The following is a 22,931-nucleotide window of genomic DNA, read 5'->3' as shown; positions in this document are numbered from 1 at the left end:
TTCTACATAGCCAGGTTCCAGGATTATGTAGAGAAAAAAGCCACAGTGGAGGAGAACAAACAAATTTCAGTGCTGTACAAAACTAGGAAGTGTCATCCTATGAAGAAAATTCTAATTTATAAAAGTTGAGGACAGGTCTTTCATGTCACGCTAATATAGCTGAGCACCTGTACAGCTGAACGGTCTGTAGAACCATTCTAACCATATCTGAGTTATCAAGGAAGCACAGTAATAGGAAATATTCATATTAAAGTTAAGGCAGCACAGTAATAGAAAGCTATCACCAAACATGACTAGAAGGCCTGGACCAAATCTTCAGTGGTTCAGAGGCCAAACCATCCCTTTATGAAAAAGTCATAAATTTTGTTGTGCCAAGAAGCTGGCCAGAATGTACAAAATGATGAATAACAAAAATAGGTATCAATAGCAGCCTTTAAAAAAGCATTTCTTCATCAGAAGAAATATTTGATGTCCGAGGTAATAAGTGAGACCTTTCTTCCTTTTCTAGGTTTAGAGTGTCTCTTATGGCAAAATCCATGTTTTCTTGGAACTCTTCATATGTGTTGGTGACTGGAAGAACTAAACAGTTAGTGCATTTGTTTGCAACAGGAATATCCACATGTAGAAATTCAATTGAAGGAGAGGGTTTAAATCCAGTAGGTGGGATGGAACTACAACCGGTTACAAAAATAAGAATGTCTTCCATTGTTGTTGAAGATTTACCACCTGAAAAGTTAGCAATTGAAGAAAAAAAAAAAAAAAAAAAAAAAAAAGACAGTTAAATCCAAGAAACATACATTGTCAGCAAAGGCTCTAACTAGACTGAGATTACTGAAGCAACAAATCCTGACATCCATCTAGGACAAACTAAGACACACGGTGGGCTAAGCAGCATATTCAACATCTACCAATTTACTGTTAACTTGCTTTTACAGAATCACTACTGATAGCTTAATAAAGGCAAACAACATAAATGGTAAAAACCAAGAATTTATAGGAAATAAAATTTTCACTTTTGTAAAATGGAATAATACAGGCAATATTTAAGTAAGGTTAATACAGAATAATTCAGTTTGATTTAAACCGAAATAGATAACAGAAATTAGCTTCAACATGGCTCTCTGCTGTTGCAACCACCCATATGTAAAGGTTTTTACTTTTAATAAGAAAAATGTTTCCATCTTAAACTATATATGCATTTGAGTGTACTAGGATATGTGTCTGTAGTTATAATGTGGGTGTGCTGTGTGATGTGTCTGTAGTTATGGTGTGAGTGTACTAGGATATGTGTCTGTAGTTATAATGTGGGTGTGCTGTGTGATGTGTCTATAGTTATGGTGTGGGTGTGCTGGGTGATGTGTCTGTAGTTATGGTGTGGGTGTGCTGGGTGATGTGTCTGTAGTTATGGTGTGAGTGTGCTGAGTGATGTGTCTGTAGTTATGGTGTGAGTGTGCTGGGTAATGTGTCTGTAGTTATGGTGTGAGTGTGCTGAGTGATGTGTCTGTAGTTATGGTGTGGGTGTGCTGGGTGATGTGTCTGTAGTTATGGTGTGAGTGTGCTGAGTGATGTGTCTGTAGTTATGGTGTGAGTGTACTAGGATATGTGTCTGTAGTTATGGTGTGAGTGTGCTGGGTGATGTGTCTGTAGTTATGGTGTGAGTGTGCTGGGTGATGTGTCTGTAGTTATGGTGTGAGTGTGCTGGGTGATGTGTCTGTAGTTAAGATGTGAGTGTGCTGGGTGATGTGTCTGTAGTTATGGTGTGGGTGTGCTGAGTGATGTGTCTGTAGTTATGGTGTGAGTGTGCTGGGTGATGTGTCTGTAGTTATGGTGTGAGTGTGCTGGGTGATGTGTCTGTAGTTATGGTGTGAGTGTGCTGGGTGATGTGTCTGTAGTTATGGTGTGAGTGTGCTGGGTGATGTGTCTGTAGTTATGGTGTGAGTGTACTGGGTGATGTGTCTGTAGTTATGGTGTGGGTGTGCTGGGTGATGTGTCTGTAGTTATGGTGTGAGTGTGCTGGGTGATGTGTCTGTAGTTATGGTGTGAGTGTGCTGGGTGATGTGTCTGTAGTTATGGTGTGGGTGTGCTGGGTGATGTGTCTGTAGTTATGGTGTGGGTGTGCTGGGTGATGTGTCTGTAGTTATGGTGTGAGTGTGCTGGGTGATGTGTCTGTAGTTATGGTGTGAGTGTGCTGGGTGATGTGTCTGTAGTTATGGTGTGAGTGTGCTGGGTGATGTGTCTGTAGTTATGGTGTGAGTGTGCTGGGTGATGTGTCTGTAGTTATGGTGTGGGTGTGCTGGGTAATGTGTCTGTAGTTATGGTGTGAGTGTGCTGAGTAATGTGTCTGTAGTTATGGTGTGAGTGTGCTGGGTGATGTGTCTGTAGTTATGGTGTGAGTGTGCTGGGTGATGTGTCTGTAGTTAAGATGTGAGTAACTTTTCATCACTTTTATCTTACGCTTGTTTCCTCTGTAAATACCAGTAAGAGATTTAAGTCTTCTTAGAGCAAGAGCAAAAACCATAGACAAAAATTTTAAAAAACCTTCACTTACTCTCTATAGCCTGTAAATAACTGTTCCAAAACCTCAAGGTTTGTACGTCCGGTAACTTGTGGATTGTGAACAGATCACTGAGGTTTTTTGCAGAGAGTTTCTCAGGTTTATGACAGAGGATGTTATAAAATGCTTCTGGGTAAGTTTGAATTTTCTCTAAAACACCAAGTGTTTTCAGACCCTGTTTGAAACTTGAAGAGAGAAATAGGAATCATACATACATACATGTGTGTTTTATACCAAATTCACCTGGCATTTTTAAAGATGTATTTATTTATTATGTACATAGTACTGGGCCTAATTATTGCTTGTACACCCAAAGAGAGCACCAAATCTCATTACTGATGGTTGAGAGCCACCATATGGTGGTTGCTGGGAATTGCTCTGAAAGGGCAGCCAGTCCTCTCTACCGCTGGGCCATCTCTCCAGCCCTTACCTGGCATTTTATAAATAGCAATTAAAACAAACAAACAAACAAAAACAAAACAGCCCAACAAAAATTACAAGCTTTCAGATATGAGATAAAATACTAGGATATACTTCCAAATCAACAAGCAAATGGATTGATAATTATGAAAATAATCATTTGCCTTTCTAGATTTAAAATTATATCTTATTGAAAGTAGTAAGTACTGTGTTACATGACTGGACAAACTTTATACACATGGTTGATAAATGAAATCCTAGTAAAAGTCCTTGTAAGTAGGGTGGCTCAGAGGTCTGTAAAACAGAGACAGTTACCAGTGCTCTTGGCTGCCTACCCAACTATATGTTAAAACCTACAGATGAATGTATGCACCATGAACCTTGATTGCAGAAACAAGGAAATCTCAATCTCCAGCCCAACATTACTTCACTGCTGATCAGCTTGCATAGTGCCAAAGGTATTGTGCAGGTGTTGAGTGATAAAAGCTATTCCCAGTCTCAATCACAACTGGATGCACCAATAACCAACCAGGCCAGATGTGTTCACTGGTACCATAGTGAAAAGCCTTTTTTGGATTTGAGGTTTATATTGCAGAAGGGAGGAATGGTACCATAAAGCAGATCAGAGAACTCCATGTCACAGATAGCTTCTACAAAGAAACTACTCTTACTCTGCTAACCAGTCATTTTGTCAAACTGTCTTCTAAATTTATGTTTAGAGCATAGATCTGGGTTGCTCTGAACCTCGGTCAGAGCTTACTTTTTCAGTGAACAGCAAAGACTCACGCCTAGACAAAGCACTGAGAATAAGCGCTCAGCCCTAAATGGGATGCCTTTATTAATCCTCCTACACCCCATCACCCACCCACCTCCCATGCCAAGGGGAAAAAGCGGCAAAAAGAATGTAAGAGCTGGAAAATGGGAGTACGCATCATAAAATCTGTCTCAGGACATGACATAGATGTTGTATTTAAGAACTCACAAGAACTGGATTCAAAATTGCAGCAGGGATGGGGGAGAGTGGCTTACAATGCCCTACTAGTTGAGGAACTACTTTCAGTTGTTAACAGATGGGGAAGGGAGAGCTAGTTTTTAGGAGGGGTTCACTAGGTTGCCAATGCTTCAGCAGATGTCCCCATGGCCATGTGCTTATTGGCAGCAGTAACTGGACCAAGGGGAAACAGAGAGAGCAGGTAAGGATAGAGTTAGGAAGGCTACGTTAGGGATTCCACAGAGGAGTTAAGGGGATTAGTGGGAAGTGGATATGATCAAAATACAAAATGTACGTGTGAAAATTTCAACTCCATTAAAGCAAACTCATCTAATAATAGTAAGGGAGAAATAAGAGTTAGCCACATAAAAATGTGAAATTAGCAAAGACAAAATAAAGGAAGGTATTTTAATATACATAACAGAAAATAACTATTTATAAAGCAAATTTGTCTAAAAGATTTAATGAATTAAAACATCAGCAAGAACGCATAACAGAAGAAACAAGTATTTAAAAATGTAAATTCTCAATAATATGCATAGAATTAGGTTATAATTTCTGTTCATCAGACTAGATTCTCAACACTACTCCTCAGATAAGGTGCTATGCTGATTTCTCTTCCTACTCAGACTTTTTCAAGAGGACCTGACCTAAATGCACTAGGAGAGGTTAAATGTTTTTATTGTTTATTGTTATTGATTTTATGTTTAAACTGAAACTCTACTGCCAGTTTAACAGTAGTGGGAGATAAAGGCTTAAAGAGGCCCCAAAGAAAATCAATCACATTAATACCAAATCTGAACCATATATTAAAAATGGACTCATTATTCAAAAGTCAGTATAGCTAAATTTTGAGGTCAAACTTCTTCTCCTTCCTTCATAATAATAAAGTCCTATCCAATCCCTATTCTGAAATCTTTATTGAAAATTCCTGGTCTACCCTGGCTACCATTTTATTATAAAATACTTATAATGAGTTTATGTGACAATTGGGATAAACCTTCCAAGTTCCTTGTCCATACTGCGGCACAGCAATGTACCAGAATAAAACATGAACGACTGGAAAGTAAGCTACATGATGGTCTCACAGCCGGTTCCCTAGCATCAGACAGAATAAATGATAAAGATTTTGATATGAGATCATCCAGTTTAGATTACTAGTGCTGGCTCTAAATCCAATGGAACAAAGACAGACATATCTACAGAAACTAAGGGCATGACAATCAAGAGATTAAAATCATAGAATCATAAACCAAGTGATATCCATAACTGTCAGATACTAGAATAAAATTTTTCCTCAGTGTCTCAGAAAACCTCAAGCTTTATCACACTTAAATTTTGGACATCTATCCACAAGAATTATGGTAACAAGTATCTGTTGTTTCAAGCTATTGGGGGGGGGAGAGAGACAGACAGACAGACAGAGAGGGAGGGAGGGAGGGAGGGAGGGAGGGAGAGAGAGAGAGAGAGAGAGAGAGAGAGAGAGAGAGAGAGAGAGAGAGAGAGAGAGATCTCAATCCCGAGTCCACACACAAAAAACCCTTGGATATTGTGGGAACTTTTGTTATCTCAGTCCAAAGGGACCCTCTGAAAAAAAAAAAAAAGAGGTAGTCCTCTACACAGGTACTACAGCAGATGCTGATATACACGTACACACACTCAGGAAAAAAGGAAAGCCCATCTCAATCACAGGGTCCTTTTCCCATCAACCCAGAGCTCCAAAGCTCCAGGAGTCTTCCCTCAGTCTAAAGAGCATCAGTCAGGAGACTCTTACACCTCTGCACTAGAGAGAAAGTCACTTCTGTTCTTACCCAGGCCCCATGACACCCTTGCCCTGAAGAGTGGCTAAGCTATCTTAGCTTCTGGTTATCTTGGGAATTCTCATATGTTTAGGCCATATTTTACATAAAAGGTGGAATTAGTCTTGAGTATTTTTCCCTTCCATGTCTTGATATGTGACTCCCATTTATCATTTGGGTTTTAATTTAAAGAACCGTAATGGGGCAATTTAGACTACTCATGGACATGAAGAGAAAGCCAATGTGTTTGGCAATGAGTTTACATTCTTAGCAATGAAAAACCTATTACAGAGCAGATGAGGTACTGGAGGAAAACTTAGTATATAAACACCCATCTCATTTAGAAACCCATTTCTAATAAAATGTATTGGAATTCTGGATATTAACTATAATTAAAAATTTTATGTAGTATTCATTATATGTAGTCTTAGAATCTTAGAAAATATTTGGATATACTTAAAAGATACATGTTAAGCAACAGTGTTAAAAATCCAAATGCCCATAAGCACAAATCTGATTATGTAGGGGAAAAAAAAAATCAAAGGGATTTATCAAAATAATGGATTCTTGAAAGGCTATAAAACAAAAAACAAAAATAAAACAAAAAGGAACCAAAGGAACCAAGTGTAATGGCACATGCCTTATGACAGCACTCCAAAGGGAGAGAAAGGCAGATCTCCAAGTTCAAGGGAGCACGGTCGACAAAATGAGTTTCAGAACACAGCTGACACTATGATGTTTAATAAAATAAATACTGAAATAAATAATGAAATATATCTATTTGCTATTATTTAAATTTTTAAATATGAAGAAAAATGACAAGGAGCTGAAAAGTTGGTTCAATGGTTAAAAACTTTGTTATGCAACCACCAGGAATGGAGTTCTGATCCTAGAACCCATGTAACAAGCCAAGCCAACTACACATGCCCAAAGCTCCAGTCCGGGAGGATAGACACATGAGGAGGCCTAATAGAGAAGTCCATGGAGAGACTCTGCCTCAAAAGAGTAGGTAGAGATGGACAGAGGACCCTGACTGTCTCTTCTGGGCTGTGTTGTGCACACAGATGTGTACACATGCACACACCTAACTGGGGGAAAAAACACCAAAATGATAAGGAGACAAAAGACAGAGGTAATGAGGCTGGAAACTTACTTCACTTTCCACATTTAAAACAGGAGCATGTCCAAGTTTACCATAATCAAAACAAAAACAAACAAAATAATCTTGAAAGGAAATCCTCAGTCTACACTCCAAGAGACTAATCTTAATAGGATTGTGAATCTCTGTAGGAAAAAAAAAGCAACTTCATTTTGACAGCATGTTATTTACTGGTTCTGAGACCACTGTATATAAAATGTTGAATAAATCAAACATGTGACTATTTTGCACTCTTTCTTTTTATGTGTATGGCCAACTTTGCTCAAATGTCTGTCTGTGCACCATGTGAATACAGTGTCCAGAGCCAGAAGAGGACACTAGATGTGTTTTAGAGGCCATGGAGTACTGGGAATCAAACCTGGGTCCTTGACAAGAACAGCAGCCCGTGCTCTTGACCGAGGAGCCATCTTTCTAGCCCAGTGGTTATTAACCAATGGATAGAAGACTCCTTACAGGGGTCAGATATCAGATACTGACATTATGATTTCCAGTAGCAAAATTACAGATAAGCAACAAAGTAAGTTTAAGGTTGGGGTCAGTACAGCATGAGGAAAACTGTGTTAAAGGTTCTTGGAGCATCGGGAAGGTTAAAAACCACTATCTTACCCCATAATTCTACATTATCCTTAAGTATTAGGATTAACTTGGGATTACTGACCAGAGGTGACAGCATGCATCTGTCATTTTAGCACCTGGGAAGTAGAGAAGGCAAAATACAGCTCAAAGTCATTCTTATCTATGTAAAGACTTAGAGGACAACCTGTGTCTTAAAAAACAAAAAACAGTAGCTAAAGCCAAATAGATTTGGTTATATGGTTCGTTCCTATTTACCCAGCAGACAACCGGTGTTCCATGAATTAAATGGTTACATGAACGAGTAGACAGTAGTTCAAATGGTTACAAAAGTGAGTTCTGATTAGGAAAAAACATTACTAATTGGAGTGCTGATTCTTTGTTCCTGAGGAACCCTTTCTTGTAATTCTGGACAGAATTAGAACAGGGCCCATCTAGGAGAGATTAACATTTAAAGTGTTATTTTAAATAGCCTTAACATTCTCTGAAACTACACATTTATATATATTACCAAATAAATATATGTAATTTAATTGAATCTTTAACATAGAAATAAACAACTTACCTCTCAAAAGGTCCTTTGACTCTCTTAATTACATGGTAGAAAAGGATGTCTTTTATCAATATGTACTTATCACTTAATGTTGTCATTAGTCTTAGACACCCAATAAACTCCAGGTAGTTGTTGTATTCATTTATTACTGACTTTAAAATGTTTAAATTAGCTGCAGTATCTATCTGTAACAGGAAAAATATGCTCACATTACCCATTTATTCTCAGCGACTACAATATAAATGATACACATCGTACATTCAATTTTATAAAATTAAAAAATTGTGTTTGCGTACATGATGTGTGTGTGTGTGTGCTCTCCAGGCACTTGTGAGTGAGTGCAGGTGCCTGCAGAGGATACGGAGCTATGTATGCATGCTGGGATCAAATTTGGATCTACTGCCAAAAGCAGTACTATCTCAATTTTTGAGAGTCTTAACAACACAGTTCCTTGGCTGGCCTGGAATTCTCTATGCAGACCAAGCTAACCATGAATTTATAGGAGCCACCTGTGTCTGCCATCTAAGTGTTAAAGGCATTCAGCACCACTCCAAATCACTGTATGCACACTTACCTACTGAACTATATTTCCAGCCCTATATTCAATTCTTTAGCAAAATAGGGTAGAATAAAATTATGCCAAGAAATGTATAAGAGATGTCCATTTTACATCCTAGAAACTACATGATTAAAAAAAAAAAAAAGGAATTCCCACAGGTTCCTGTCTGGCATCTACATATGCACCAGAGCAGGAAGACATACCACACCCAGCAAATCCTACAGACTGTAACTGGCTAGTCCCCACTCTAAAATATAGCATAATGCTCAACTCTAGCATCTGACTTGTATGTTTCTTCTTGGTTGTTGTTTTTAACACAGGTCTCACTATGTAGCCCAGGTTAGCCTAGAAGCCTTAAATCGGTGACAGTTATATAGGCGTGTTCACCCATGCCCAACTATATTGGTTTCTGAACTGGTTTTGAACTGTTTGGTTATATATTAACAAATTTATCACTTATACTAAAATAAAACTAGAATATAATTTATATTTTAACGAACAAGAATGTTTCTTACCTTGATTAAAATCTGTGCTACATCAAGGTCTGAAACATCAGCCAAAGTAGGTAGAGTATTTTCTGGTCCATAAGCAAGGCAGTTAAACAAGGTTTCAGAAAAGAAACCCGGAGAAGGACCACCATGAACTAAAGAAATGGCGAGTATTTTGCCAGCTTCATAGTAAAGATTCTCTTTCACAGCTGTAAGTACAAATAAAAATAAACTATTTAAAACAAAGATAATTCAAAATGAAGACATATATATACAGCTAGAAAGTAACTTAAAAAATCTAAACATTTGTAAAATAACCCTAAGAAGCTCACATCCTGTACATAGACCTTCCCTAGAAATCTATTTTAAAGCATCCCACTTAAATAGGAATGACCGAAAAAAGTAGAACAAAATGTGAATCTCTGGAAAAAGAAATGATCTATGACCAGGGGCTGGTTAACAATTAGCAGAGGACATGGGTTCTGTTCCCAGCCCCCACACAGTAGCTCATAATCATCTGTAGATGATCCTTTCTATCTCTGTGGGCACCAGGCACACAAGTAGTGCATAAACACATACAAACTAAACACTTATTCACATAAAACCGTCTTTTAAAATGTGATTATAATTAATTGTATCATAGTAAGTGTACAGACCCAGGCTTACTTTTGTCTGTTATTGAGTAAATATACACACAGCTGTTATATTCTGATTTTTCCTAAGTACTATACTGTAAAATTTTCTAAATTTATTCAAACAGGTTTAAACCCACAGCCACTGGCTGCATTAGTCTAGAATGTACTACAGTACAAAGCAACTTTCCTACTGGCTATCCAGGTTCTGTGACATATGTAACTGTGAGACATGATGTCGCGATCGTATCAGTTTATACATTCTGGCTCAATCAAATACATGATCTGAGCAGATCTGTTCATACATATGGAATTAATGAATCAAAGCATATGAACATTTTTAAGGTTATTGTTATATATTATTATCTTACAAAAAGGGAGATTTACTCAACACTATATGCTACCATACCACACTCATAGCTTTAAATACTTTAAAAAAGTTATTAAAAATGCTTTAGCAATAACTATGAGTAAGAAAGCTATGTAAATGTTCTTATAATTACACTAGCTATTCAAAACAACGAGTAACATTTAGAATATTATATCTTCATGAATAATCTTTTTTGTAGCTTAAAAAACAAAAAAAAAAAAAACAAAAAACAAAAACAAAAAACAAACCTATATCCAGGGAGAGTAATTCATCATGAAAGTGAGAGCTACTAGACAGATAAAAACAGACTTAAATTCAAGTTTTATAACTTACATTTCTGTGCTACCGACTCACTATGCCAAAGCTACCTTGAGTAAAAACTAATTATTTGGGAAAGTATTAGAGAGAGGGGTAGAACTAAGTTGTATATAAATAGAAAAAAAAAAAAGGCTTCAGGCAATGATAAAGGAAGAAATTAAAATGTAAGAAATCTTATTCTTTGTCCATTCCCTTGTAAGGAAAAACTCCTACGAAGAAATGATGAGTTACCCATTGTTTTTAAGATTCTCAACCAAAACACATCTTAACCTTAAGACAGAAAGGCTCATATGAAATAGTTCAAAGAAAACTCTGTATACCAAGTCTGTGTAAAAGTCTTAACTCCAGAGCAGTAGCCCCACACTTGCCTCTCATTCCTGAGACTTAGTGCATTTTTAAAAGTTAAGACATAAACCACAAAACAAATTTAACATAAATTCCATGTTGTAAAAAAGCACAAAGTAATTAATTATAATGAACAAAGGCTAGACATGTTGCATGCCTTCAATCCCACTTTGGAAGCAGAGGTGGGCTGACCTCTTAAGTTCAAGACTAGCCTGGTCTACAGAGCAAGCTCCAGGTCAGCCAGAGTTTACAGAGAAACCCTGTCTCAAAAATCTAAAAAGAATGAACAAGAAGAGGCCAAATAACTATTTATTTCACCTGTTGATGCAAGTCAAATGAAATTCAAGAATATACAGTCTAAATAAACATACTTAATTATGAAGTCATTAAGCATACTGCTGTAGTATATTGTAATTATGAATCTGCATAATTAAACTGTGTATGGATAAGTGTTTAGGGGCCAAGGAGGGCACAAAAGTTTGATGCCCTGAGTTGGAGTTGTGAGCTACTTAATGTGGGCACTACAAACTGAACTTGGGTCGTTTCAAGCAAAGCAAACATTCCTAACCACTAAGTCACTTCTCCAAACCCAGATAGACTTCAGTCTTCATTCTTAAAAGTACCAAATTCTCATTCATCGACAAATGTAAACTATATGTGTGTATATATATACACACACACATATATATATACACACACACACATATATATATATATACACACACACACCTAAAGAATATTCAAACCAAGTATGTTGGTTTTGGCGACACATGCTACCTTCAGTGTGTATAATAATAAAAACAATTACCTTGAGAATTTAGAGACAAGTTCTTTGCCAAGGACCCTTCAAACACTGATGAATTCTCAAGATGATGCATTAAGTGACTCAGAAATTCCTGCTTTGATCCAGGATGCTGGTTTCCATCCTTACCAGTGCCATTAACATACACTACTTCAATGGCGTATGAAGGGTTATACTTCTGGAATTGTTCTAAGGCACTTCTCCACACATTGGCTTTGTTGATGATTAATGTCTTAGCTTTTCTTTTAATTTGAAATTCTAGCTCTATCAATATTGTTGAAATGTCTCTCCTAAATTTGTTGCCTTGCCTATAAAATACAGATTTGAATAAAGAACATTAAAGGAGTCTATGTGAAACAGCAGGTATAGAACATTAAAAGTTGTAGGTTTGTTTGGTTCCATTTTTAAGTTTCCAAAGAGACTCTTTATAATACTGGAACCAAAAACAAAAACATTTATCTGATTATCTACTTTTAAATTCCCCCATAGCTATCTACCAACTTATGATCATTTGCAGCAATGATGAAGATTATTTGAATGTCTAATGTGGACTCAGATTTAACAGAATAAAGTTTGAATTCTTGCTTCCTTGCCAATAATGAAAACAATTATCTATAATGAAGATGTCTCAGGGGTGAAGAACACTGACTGCTCTTCCAGAGGTCCTCAGTTCAATTCCCAGCAACCACGTGGTGGCTCACAACCACCTGTAATGAGATCTGGTGTCCTCTTCTGGTGTGTCTGAAGACAGCGACAGCATACTCACGAATATGAAATAAATAAATCTTTAAAAAACAAACAAAACAACAAATACACATCCTTGAGCCCCTTAGCCCTTCTGCACAATCAGAAGAAGCTCTGTGTGCTAATATCCCTGAGTCACATTAGTTAGCTTTTCCCTGCCTCAGGTTTTCCACCTGCAGGTACAAGTAATGAAGTCGATGTTGAACATGAGCATCTTTCTGTTACACTGTCCTGCCCCAGCCCTGCAGACATTTATAGTAACAGTTGCCTTCCTGTTCCTTCAGAATGTCAATGTTGCTCTTCAAGCAGATGACTGGGCATTGAAACAGAAACAAGCAGTCAAGTTTCTCTAGTGAACATCTTTGCAAACCTAAATATAAGACTATTTTCAAACTGTATAGGCAATGAATCATTTTAATATAAAATTACTTTTAACAATTATAAGACGTTTTTCAGTTGAATTAGTAATTCACTATTTTTGCTATATAAAATTCTACTTTTTTGCAAACAGAATTATCAAGTATTTTCAAAAAAATTCCCTTTTTTGTCTTTTAAAGGTTTTTTACAACAAAGAACTTCATGCGCAGTTAATTTTTCTACAGTGCAAAGTAAGAGTCCAACATTTTTTTTGTTATGCAAAGTTAAAAATCCTAACTACAAAAACATACCTGGTAAAACAAAATTTAATTCTAGTTTTGTTTAAATGTTTATGCATGGTTACAAGAATTACTTAGTTTAGAACCTTTGAAAGTAGAAATAAGTACAATAATATTTACAGATGAGCCTTGAGTTTCTAAAGGGAAAGAGCTGACATTTAAGGTTCCTGGTACTGACTTTATATAAAGCAAGCAATGGTTATACCATAAAAAAGCAATGTTTGTGTTAAAATAGGGCTGTCTTGCTTTAGTCTGGAATCAAGTAATGTCGTAAAGATTTTTTCATGATGTTTATATCTTTAAAATTATTTTAGATTATGACTCGGTGTAGAAGAAAATCATCCAATTGATTAATGTAGCCTGATACTTTGCTGTTTCCCGTCCCCCTGCTCCCTCCCTTCACTCCTCCTCCCTTCCTTTATGACACAGATCCTCATGTTTCAGGCTGGTCTCCAATTCAAACTGCAGCTGTGTGACCACTCCCAGCTATTTTATTTCCTCCCACCGTTTCCAGACTTCATGCATCCAACGTTGGGTCCTACAGTTTGAAAAATCATTCTTATAAACAACTGCATCATCAGCCACTAGCCTATGTGTGAGTGACATTTGAAGTCATAACTTTCTTCAAAGTGATTTTTACGTTTTTCTAAAATTTGAAATACATACCTCTTTAGTTCTTTAGGCTGGGCTACAGTTGACTGTCTGGGGAGCTTAGGTGATGACTCTTCCAACAAGCAGTCAGTAACTGTCACATAAGTAGAGTTGGCTAATGGGTGTTTGCGGGCCTTTTGGAAATCTATGTATTTAAATCTCCAAGTTAGCTCAATAGAAACATAGGCAAAACATTTCAACAACATGCATTTGAACAAAAACAACTTTATTCAAAATTACAAACTATTACCTGAAGTATAGATAATTCTTCTACAGTCCAAACACTCCCAGTTTTGTTCCCAAGACTGTAGTGAAGAACAGGCGAGGTGTGTTCCACTGGAACCACAACACTGACATCGCTGTACTTCCCATTTGCTGAGGACACAAAGAAAAGTATTTATGTGTGTTCTGTTAGTGCCGGATTATATTCAGATTACTAGCTGTGTCTAAAGTCCAACCCTCTGTCCTAAACCACAACCAATCTACTAAAGGAAGGAAAAAAACTATACATTCAATGTTTCATTTCCCCCTTTGGAGTACTAACTGACTTAGTCTAGGTTGGCATGGAATCACCATACAACCCAGGCTGGCCATTCTCCCAAGTGCTCACCACACCTGACTCTAAAGTATCTTCTCTCACTTTAAGTTTGTAATCTCTCCTTACAAATATCCTTAACTTAAAAACCTAAACTAACATGAACATACACATATATACAAAGAAAGTAGTTTATCAGAAAGGCTTTTATAATAAGCAGAAAAATATTTTCCTTTACATTTGTGGCAGTACACTTACAAAGAGACTACTGTTCACTATGTCTGATATGGAAGTATCAAGTCTTAGGCAGAATCTGATCTGTGTTATCAAGGTTCAAAGTATATCCTAAACCAAACAAAAACCTTTGCTCTGACATTTCAGGTGCTGTGCAGTGCAGCACAATCTAGAGTTTGTTCCCGGCTCATATTCATATCCCTGCTCCTCTCTGTCTCTCATTGTGCCCATGATATGACAATCCATATACGTTCCCATACAGGAACACGCGTTAGGGTTTCTACTGCTGTGATAAACATCATCATCAAAAGTAACTTGGGGAGCTACGTGTTTATGGGCCCACCACTGAGAGAACACACGGCAGAGACCTAACCTAAGGGCAGGAGCTGATGCTAAGGCCATGGAGGGGCTGCTTATTGGATTGTTCCCCATATTTTGCTTATAAGCATGCCTTCTTATAGAACCCAGGAGCACCAGTCCAAGAGGAGCCCCACCAACATGGACTGTCCCCTCCCAAATCAATCACTAATTTTAAAAAATGCCTACTGCTAAATCTTATGGAAGCACTGTCTCAGTTGAGTTTCTCTCCTCTCAGAGGACTAGCTTATGTCAAGGTGACATAAAAGTACCCAGCACACATAAAGGGACTGGGCATGAAGCTTCGTTCAGTGTGTGAGAATGAGTACATAATCTTTACACAGAAACAAATACATCCCCTTAACATGTGAAAATACCAGTGGCAGTATGCGCTGGATATTCTCCCAACACCTGCATGTGTGGGCATCTCCTGAGAGTGTGAAAGGATAGGGTACAGGTGCCTGACGCTCTGCTACAAGTTATGCCCACTGGCAATGGTGAAGAAGACAGTGAAAATAAATGTTTATTACACACGAGGCCTTCTTTAAGATTCTTAGTTTTGAAAGTGGGAAAAAAAAAGCACTATTATATATATTCTTTAAGGGGAGAAAACCTAATCATAAGGGACTAATTTCCCTAAGCTTTATGTACTGCTGCATGCCTTAGAGTAAGGTTTCCCACCCAGTTTACCTTTAGACCCATGCTCCAACTACTACACTAAGCTGTCTTTTACCATTAGAACGAAGAGTGTACAATTATAAAAGCAAGCATCTCGGTAACAGCTGTTTGTGTTCCAAGACAAAAGGTTAAATCATGATAGTAACATCAAATAGTAGATGCAGATTAGGGGACCTGTGATATATGGGACGCTTCATAAGCTGGCCAGTGCTCAGAGATTCTTCACATCCACTGCTTAATACGTCAGAACCACTTTTTATGAAAAAACAAAACTCCTACACTTTAAGCCTCTTACACAAGGAAGATTATGTGAACAGGAACAGTAACATATTTTTAGAGAGTGATAGGTCACAAACGAGAGAAAACCACAAGGACACAGTGACAAGACAGTTACCTGCATCCTCTCCAGGTGACACTCTTGAGAAGTCAGTTCTAAGTAGCTAGTTCTGGGACTTCAGCCCTGCAATCTTCAGTGTATTGTTACAGGAGCGTGTGCAATTCACACCTAACACCCTCTCAACTTAGAATAGCTTCATGAAAAGTTACCAAAAAACCTTACTATACTGACCACAAAAATTCTCTGTAACATACACACTTAATAAACACACTTAATCTTAAGTTCAAACTTCAAGCATCCTCTAATTCACTAGAAAACTGACATTCTTAGCTAAGCCTTAGGAAGGAACAACTAAACATAATACAACTTGCAGAAATACCTATTAGGTTCATTGTAGTCTCGGCCTTTTTTGCAGCGACATCTTCGAACATCACAGCGGTCATGGCTCTGCAACAGCTCTTGATACGCATTTTCTTCTAATTCCCAGGATGCATCTCTATAATGAAATAAGATATGAAGTGTGCTTTGGTTTAACAGAATTGGTAATCTGGAAACAAGGATTCAACTTTGCATTTTTAGACTGATCTTTTTAGAACAGACATTCAGTATGTTAATTTATCTTACAGTCAATTTCACAATGAACTTTCGAATACTAATGAGAAGTTGAACAAACTTTCTAAGACCTACATTTTTCTAGTGTTCTATTTTTGTTGTTATACTGTAGGCTAGCTTCAAATTCAAGTTTCTCTCCAGCTTCTCAAGTGCTAGGACTAAGTATGTTTGTTTGGTGTTTCTTTCTACCCTAAACACTATGTAGCCTGAGCAAACCTGGAACTCAGTTGCCAGCCCAGACTGGCCTGTAAACCCTCGGCGGCTCAAGGACTGGGATACAGTTTTTATTTTCAAGTTTACTATTACTACTCAGGATTTCTCTCCTTGTGGCTTTACTAAAATTATCATTTTCCATTTTCAACACATTTAGCCTAGCTTAGATCATCTGCAGATCACTGGGAGATGCTATACAAATCACCCCGAACTAGACTTGACTGAGTCATATCCGCTAACAAGATACTGACATCAGAGTGCCCCTTCTCCAAAAGCTGGCCATCTGGGAGAAGGCACGTGACCCAATATGACATGGCTACTTAGGCACAATCACCAATCAGACATAAATGATTATTGTTAATATTAGTAAATACTACATTTTAATGTATTTTGGTCAAAGAGCCAAATGTTACTCACTTTTCAGGAATATGAATTCCCATTCTCAGCATCTCTTTCTGAAAGATGTCGGTATTATTGCATAATGTACATCTAAAGAAAAACACTCCTGCATTTATTGCTTGAATCTACAGCAAAAGAGAGAGAGAGAGAGAGAGAGAGAGAGAGAGAGAGAGAGAGAGAATCTATTACTAGCAATGCATCTCTCATCAGGTTGTAAATTAAACAACTGAACATGCTCTTTGCGTTCCTGTATCACGAGAATATTTCCTGTGTCAATAGCTCTTAGAACTACAAGCAGAGCTACCCTAAACAAAGGCAGTTCTTCAGTTTAAAAGACATCTCATGAATACATGATCTTGCCTTTTCAGTAGTCACCAATTTACTTTCTCAAACTTTAATACTATCCTAGTTTGCTTTCCGTCACTATGAGAAAACACTCATGAACATCACAGTAGGAGAAAAGGGTTTGTTTTTGTCTCACAGGTCCTAGGTCATCACTGAGGGAAGAAATTCAGGGCAGGAGCCTAGAGCCTGGAGCAGCTGCTTCTGGCTCAGAATCAGGTATCTTGTACGACTATAGTAATTATGTCAAAGTGTAATTCATGTGTGTGGTGTAAGTATGCCTTCCTGGGTGTGCAAGTGGATGGAGGCCAGAGGTTTAAGTCAGTCTTTTCATCTGGTCTGGTTTTGTCTAACAGCACTTTCTATACAATACTAAATAATTGGGATTTCTTTCAAAATATTTAAGAATGTTCTAAATAAAGACATTCAATCAAATTGGATATGTAGTCTAGCTGCTTATATTCAGCAAGTATTAAACCAAGGGTAAGAAAGCAACCACTGAACCCAAGGTTCTTGTGATACTGTTTCTTTGAGCAAAGCGAACACATATTTATTAAGACATGAGAAAAGAATTCCAGAGAATATAACAGGCTCCAAAAGAGAAATATATGACACCAGATTAAAATTGACAAGCAACAGATTTTATATTATGGAGACAAAGATTAAAAAGCTATCTTACCTGTAAACAGTCTCTATGAAACCAAGCATTCTTACAGCAGGGACTTTGTAATACATTATAAGTAGGAATAGGCTCAACAAATTCCAAACAGATAGTACACGGTAAAGAGTCTCTATATTTATTAGATGTAATTGCTTGAACTGGTCGATGTTTCCAGCAAAATGACCTAAAAATTGAAATGTTTAAGAAATATATAAGGAATAGAAAAACACAACTCAGTTAACCTTCTTTTCTGTTTCACAAATGTGGGCCCTATAGTCTAACATTCTATAATCAAAGAAAGTCAAATGCTCTGAAACATAAACTTTATAGTACTTAGAATCACAGACTAGTATCGATATTTTGTTACTAATAAAGTTTATTTATCCTTTTACTCCATACTACTGTAGTAATTACTAATAAAGTCTATTTACCCTCCTACCCAGGGAGTACACACCACTGTATTCAGTATCACCTAACTTACAAGAACTTAACAATATCATGTAACACGTCATATGCAAGTAACAATCTGTTCCTAATCTACCTCCTTTCCTTTGTATTTCTAAGGCTCGTTTTTTCCTCATTTTGCTTAACCATCATATAAATAGGAATATGAAGACTCAAGAAATACGCATGGTACCAAATGCCAAAACCCACAAAATCTTCATGTTTGAGGCTGTACTCAGAATGTATGCCATAGCAAATTAAATGTTTTTTTTTTAACTCAACAAAGTTTATAAGGCAATTTGAACCATGAGATATAAAATGTTTCACAGAAATATAAATCAAAAGCTCATCCTACTTGAATGTGAATAATAATCTTGGGGTCCATTTCAGACATTGCAACTCAAGCTTTACCATATAGAACTAACTGCAGAGGAAATCATATATAATAGAATATAATATTATATACAAGTACACGTTCATACACACTTTATGTACCTTGTATATTTAAGTATAAATCTAGTACAAGTGTTAAAAGTAATTTTACATGGGAACTATATCTTTGGGCCATTTCTCATCGTTCTTCAATATTTATATTTAACTTTTTAAGTTAATATTTCCTTAAATGTATACAAAGTATTTGGCCAGCATGTACATCTGTGCACCAACTGGATGCCAGGTGCCCACAAAGGCCAGAAGAGGATGCTGGATGGACCTCTTGGAACAAAACTTTCAGGCAGTTTCCAGATGCCAGGTGGACACTGGAAGCTAAGCTGGGGTCTACTGGAAGAGCAGCCAGTGCTCTTAACTGCTGAGTCATCATTCAAGCTCCTCATATTTAATACTTAATTAACAGTCAAATAACTCACGCAAAATTGCCAGTGAACTGGAAAATACATTCTTTTTGCAGTCCACAAGGCAAGTGATAACTTCGTTTACACTGGGGTACAACACATCCAATTGAAGCACCAGTCTTCTTGCAAATTGTACATTTCTAGAAGAAATATGAAAATAGGAATATAATATAAAAACTTTCAGTACTACAGTTTGATAAACCAAATGTTCCTTACAATGAGACAAAATTATTGGTATAGTATTCTAACCCGAAAGACAAAGGTTTAAGATCTGAGTTGGGCACATTTTTCCTTTTTTATGTCAGTTTGACAGTCTTACAGTGCCAGAGAAAAGGAGCTGAGTTTAAGAAAATGCCTCCATCAGACTGGCCTGTAGGTAAGTCTGGGGGCATCTTCACCACCAGTGACTGGTGTGTGGGATCACCACCTACTGTGGCTGGGCCGCTGCTGGTCCTGGGCTGAACAGGAAAGCAGGCTGAGCAAGCCATGGGTAGCAAGCCAGATGCTGTTTTCACTCTTCCAGTCTCCATTTCATCCCTGGGTTTCTGTCTTGAGAACCTTCCCTCAAAAAAAAAGGCTCTATCGTGGAAATGAAAGAGAAAATACACTGCGGATCGAGACTTGCTTAGCAGTTAAGAGCACTGACTGTTCTTTTGAGGTCTTGACTTTTAATTCCCAGCAACCACATGGTGGCTCACAACCATCTGTAATGGAATCTGATGCCCTCTTCTGGTGTGTCTGAGGACAGCTACAGTATACTCATATAAATAAAATAAATAACTCTTAAAAAAAAACTTTATTACATTTGGTAAAAATATCATCAGAATAAGACACTACAGTCATAAATTTCTTTCTGATCCAGGGACTGACAGAAGAAACTTCACAAGGCAGCACTAGCAGCACCTGTGGTGCTCAGCATAATAATAAACAGGTACTTACCAGTTTGGAAGCTCTATGGACCTCCTTCCTGATGTCTTCTATTAGGAAGCCATAAACTCCTTCTTCTTCTTTACCTCTCTGCCAAATTCCACTTGACATTAGCTATGAATATATTCTGAATTAGAAAATACACTCCGAGAAAAGAGGTTGGAATTAACAAATGTATACACTACTATTTTTCATGACCAATTAAGAGGCAGTTCACACCCCCTGACTTACCAAACAGTAGTAGTGGACACTGAAATTCCATTTTTCACACGTTTTCTTTTCTCCGTATTTATTGGGACAGTCATCACTTTTTCGGCAGAAAACACAAACTAATAGCAAAAAAAAAAAAAAAGGAAATTTAAAATTACAAAATGTATAGGTTTACTGCTTCTCTGATATGTATGTGCATGTGCACAAGTATCCACATGTGAACAGTTGCCATGGTACACACAGAGGTCAGAAGACACCGCAGGTGTTTCAGTACTCCCTTGTTCTGTCAAATGCTGATGTATACCTCGGGCTAACTGATTCACGAGCTTCTCAGGAGTGTTCAGTCTATGCCTCACACCTCCGTGCAAAACACTAGGATTATACCCATGTGTTACCATGCCCAACTTTATGTGAATTCTGAAGGTGTGAACTCAAGCATTGAGACCAGCATGACAAGTATTTACCCACTGCTGCATATCTCCAGCTCAGTTTGGTCTAGACGGCCTTGGTTGGTTCATGTCTGTGGTTATAGACTGCTATTCTAAAAGGAAGTAACACAGACCTCATTCCCAAATAAATGTGATTATGTTTTCACCTATGTGGTAGCTCCCTATGGGATGAAGTCAAATGCCTGTTTGTTTTACCAGTATCAGAATTCTCTTAGGGTTAAACACAAACAGTAGCTGTAAATAAAAGTCAAGGGAAGCAGCTGATAGGCCAACAAAGAAACAAACAAACCTGGTTTAGAACTTGGGAAAATGGCTCTATACAGGAGTAAGGGTTTAAAAGTTCACACATGTATTGAAGTACACAGGGGTCAAGTGTGCACCCATAGACAGAACCAAGCTCATAGAAATACAAGAAAAACAAATTGACTGATGGAGGATCTTGAGGTGCATTTATACCTGATACATTAAAAGGCCCTGAGTCAATAAAGGGCCCTGAAGGCACAAGATACTCCAGGCCAAGTACTCATCTTTATAACAGACTACTTTTTAATTTTTATAGCAGACTATTTTAAATTCATTAAACTATTCCAATTCATTACATTTACTGTTAAAATTACTTTTTACTACAGCAAATACTGTTTCCTATTCAGCACACTGATATAAGTAAAGACTAGAGGCATTAACCTGGAGGGAAATTAAGTAAGTTGGAGTAAGAATACATACATTCAGCAAATGTACAATGGTATTACATAAGTCACCAACATTCCCCAACTCCTGGCATTGTTGATGTAATCAGGAGGCATAACAATGCAAGACAAAGGTACGTGGGGTAGAGGAGTTGGTAGTAGCAAAGTTCCTTGTTCAAAACAAGGTAGAGTCAACAGATACAATAAAAATGGCTGTCAAAAGAATAGTAAGGTAGTTGGCATAAGGTTTGTCACACAAGCATCAGGACCAGAGTTTGAATCTGTAGCACTTATTTAAAAAGGTAGACTCAATTATGAATGTCTATAATTCCTGTGCCAACTAGACAGAAACTTGCATCCTCTCCTAGCCAGTAGACTCAAATGGAGGAGCTCAAGATTCAATGAGATCTGATCTCTAAAAGAGAGAGCTCGCTGGGCACAGACATGGTGGCACACACCTGTGATCCCAGCACAAGTGGGGGACAATTAGGTGAATTTCTGAGTTCAAGGCTGGTCTGGTCTATATAGTGAGTACATTACATTTGCTAGTCAGAAAAAACATATTAAGACCGACCGTCTCAAAACAAAACAAATTAAAAGCCCACGAAACCTAAATGGAGGAGTAGTGTATACAAGTATACAGTAATAATTTAGATTCTTCATCACTCATGGTAGCAAGTCTACAGATTCTATTTATAAAACTATGTAATCCCAGGGGAAATTGTAAATTTCCCTTTTCATATTAGTCTTTTGTCTACTGCTTATATTGTCCTCATTTATCAAAGAAAAAAAATTTAAAAAATTAAACAGTTTATTCAGATTCAAAGTATATCTGATAAATCATATAAAATACAGAATAATAAATTTGGCAAAATGTCTTCTATCAGCAGATTTAGTTTGTGGAAATTAAGATAATCATTGTAATTTAATAGAACATATTAATTAAGCATGCATCAGAATACTCATTCTTGTTGCGTGGATAGCATTCTAAATGAATTTTATTATAATAAAAATACTTTAAATTAAGTAACTTACCAAGACTTTGTGAATTATCAGGTTTATTTTCATTCATTTTACTAGGAAAAATAAGAACATGTTGATATCTTAATTAAAAAATCTCAAATTAACCATTTTATTAAATTTAGTCAGTATATGATTATAATCAAATAATATATAATCATTCCATACTATAGTACAATAGTTAGCTTCCTCACTTTTTGAACAAGTGATAGTTCAAGTAGAGTGAAGAACCTAGATTTGAAGATACTGGAAAGAATCTATTAAAACACTTAAATATATTAAGATTATGGGATGCCCTGCAGTACACCAAAAAGTCCTACACAACAAAGAAATGCCTAGACTCCTACATTTCTCGATGAATA

At 37.1% G+C, this 22,931-nt stretch overlaps 1 protein-coding gene across 1 annotated transcript; it reads right to left on the bottom strand.

Moving 5' to 3' along the window:
* Nucleotides 1–433: 433 nt before the first annotated feature.
* G2E3 (G2/M-phase specific E3 ubiquitin protein ligase) lies at nucleotides 434–22,636 on the bottom strand (the record flags this gene model as incomplete). The annotated part of the gene is made up of 14 exons (XM_080912252.1): nucleotides 22,585–22,636; nucleotides 20,436–20,533; nucleotides 20,217–20,318; nucleotides 19,293–19,417; nucleotides 18,001–18,166; nucleotides 16,998–17,104; nucleotides 16,135–16,251; nucleotides 13,865–13,989; nucleotides 13,630–13,759; nucleotides 11,570–11,871; nucleotides 9,124–9,305; nucleotides 8,062–8,234; nucleotides 2,549–2,739; nucleotides 434–726 (listed from the first exon to the last, which is right to left on the bottom strand). The coding sequence occupies exons 1-14, from the start codon at nucleotides 22,619–22,621 to the stop codon at nucleotides 434–436; spliced, it is 2,148 nt and encodes a 715-aa protein (XP_080768378.1). The 5' UTR covers nucleotides 22,622–22,636.
* Nucleotides 22,637–22,931: the final 295 nt, after the last annotated feature.

Source organism: Micromys minutus (assembly GCF_963924665.1).
Source record: "Micromys minutus genome assembly, chromosome: 1".
Classification (NCBI taxonomy): Eukaryota; Metazoa; Chordata; class Mammalia; order Rodentia; family Muridae; genus Micromys; species Micromys minutus.
This window is presented reverse-complemented; position numbering and strand designations above follow the sequence as displayed.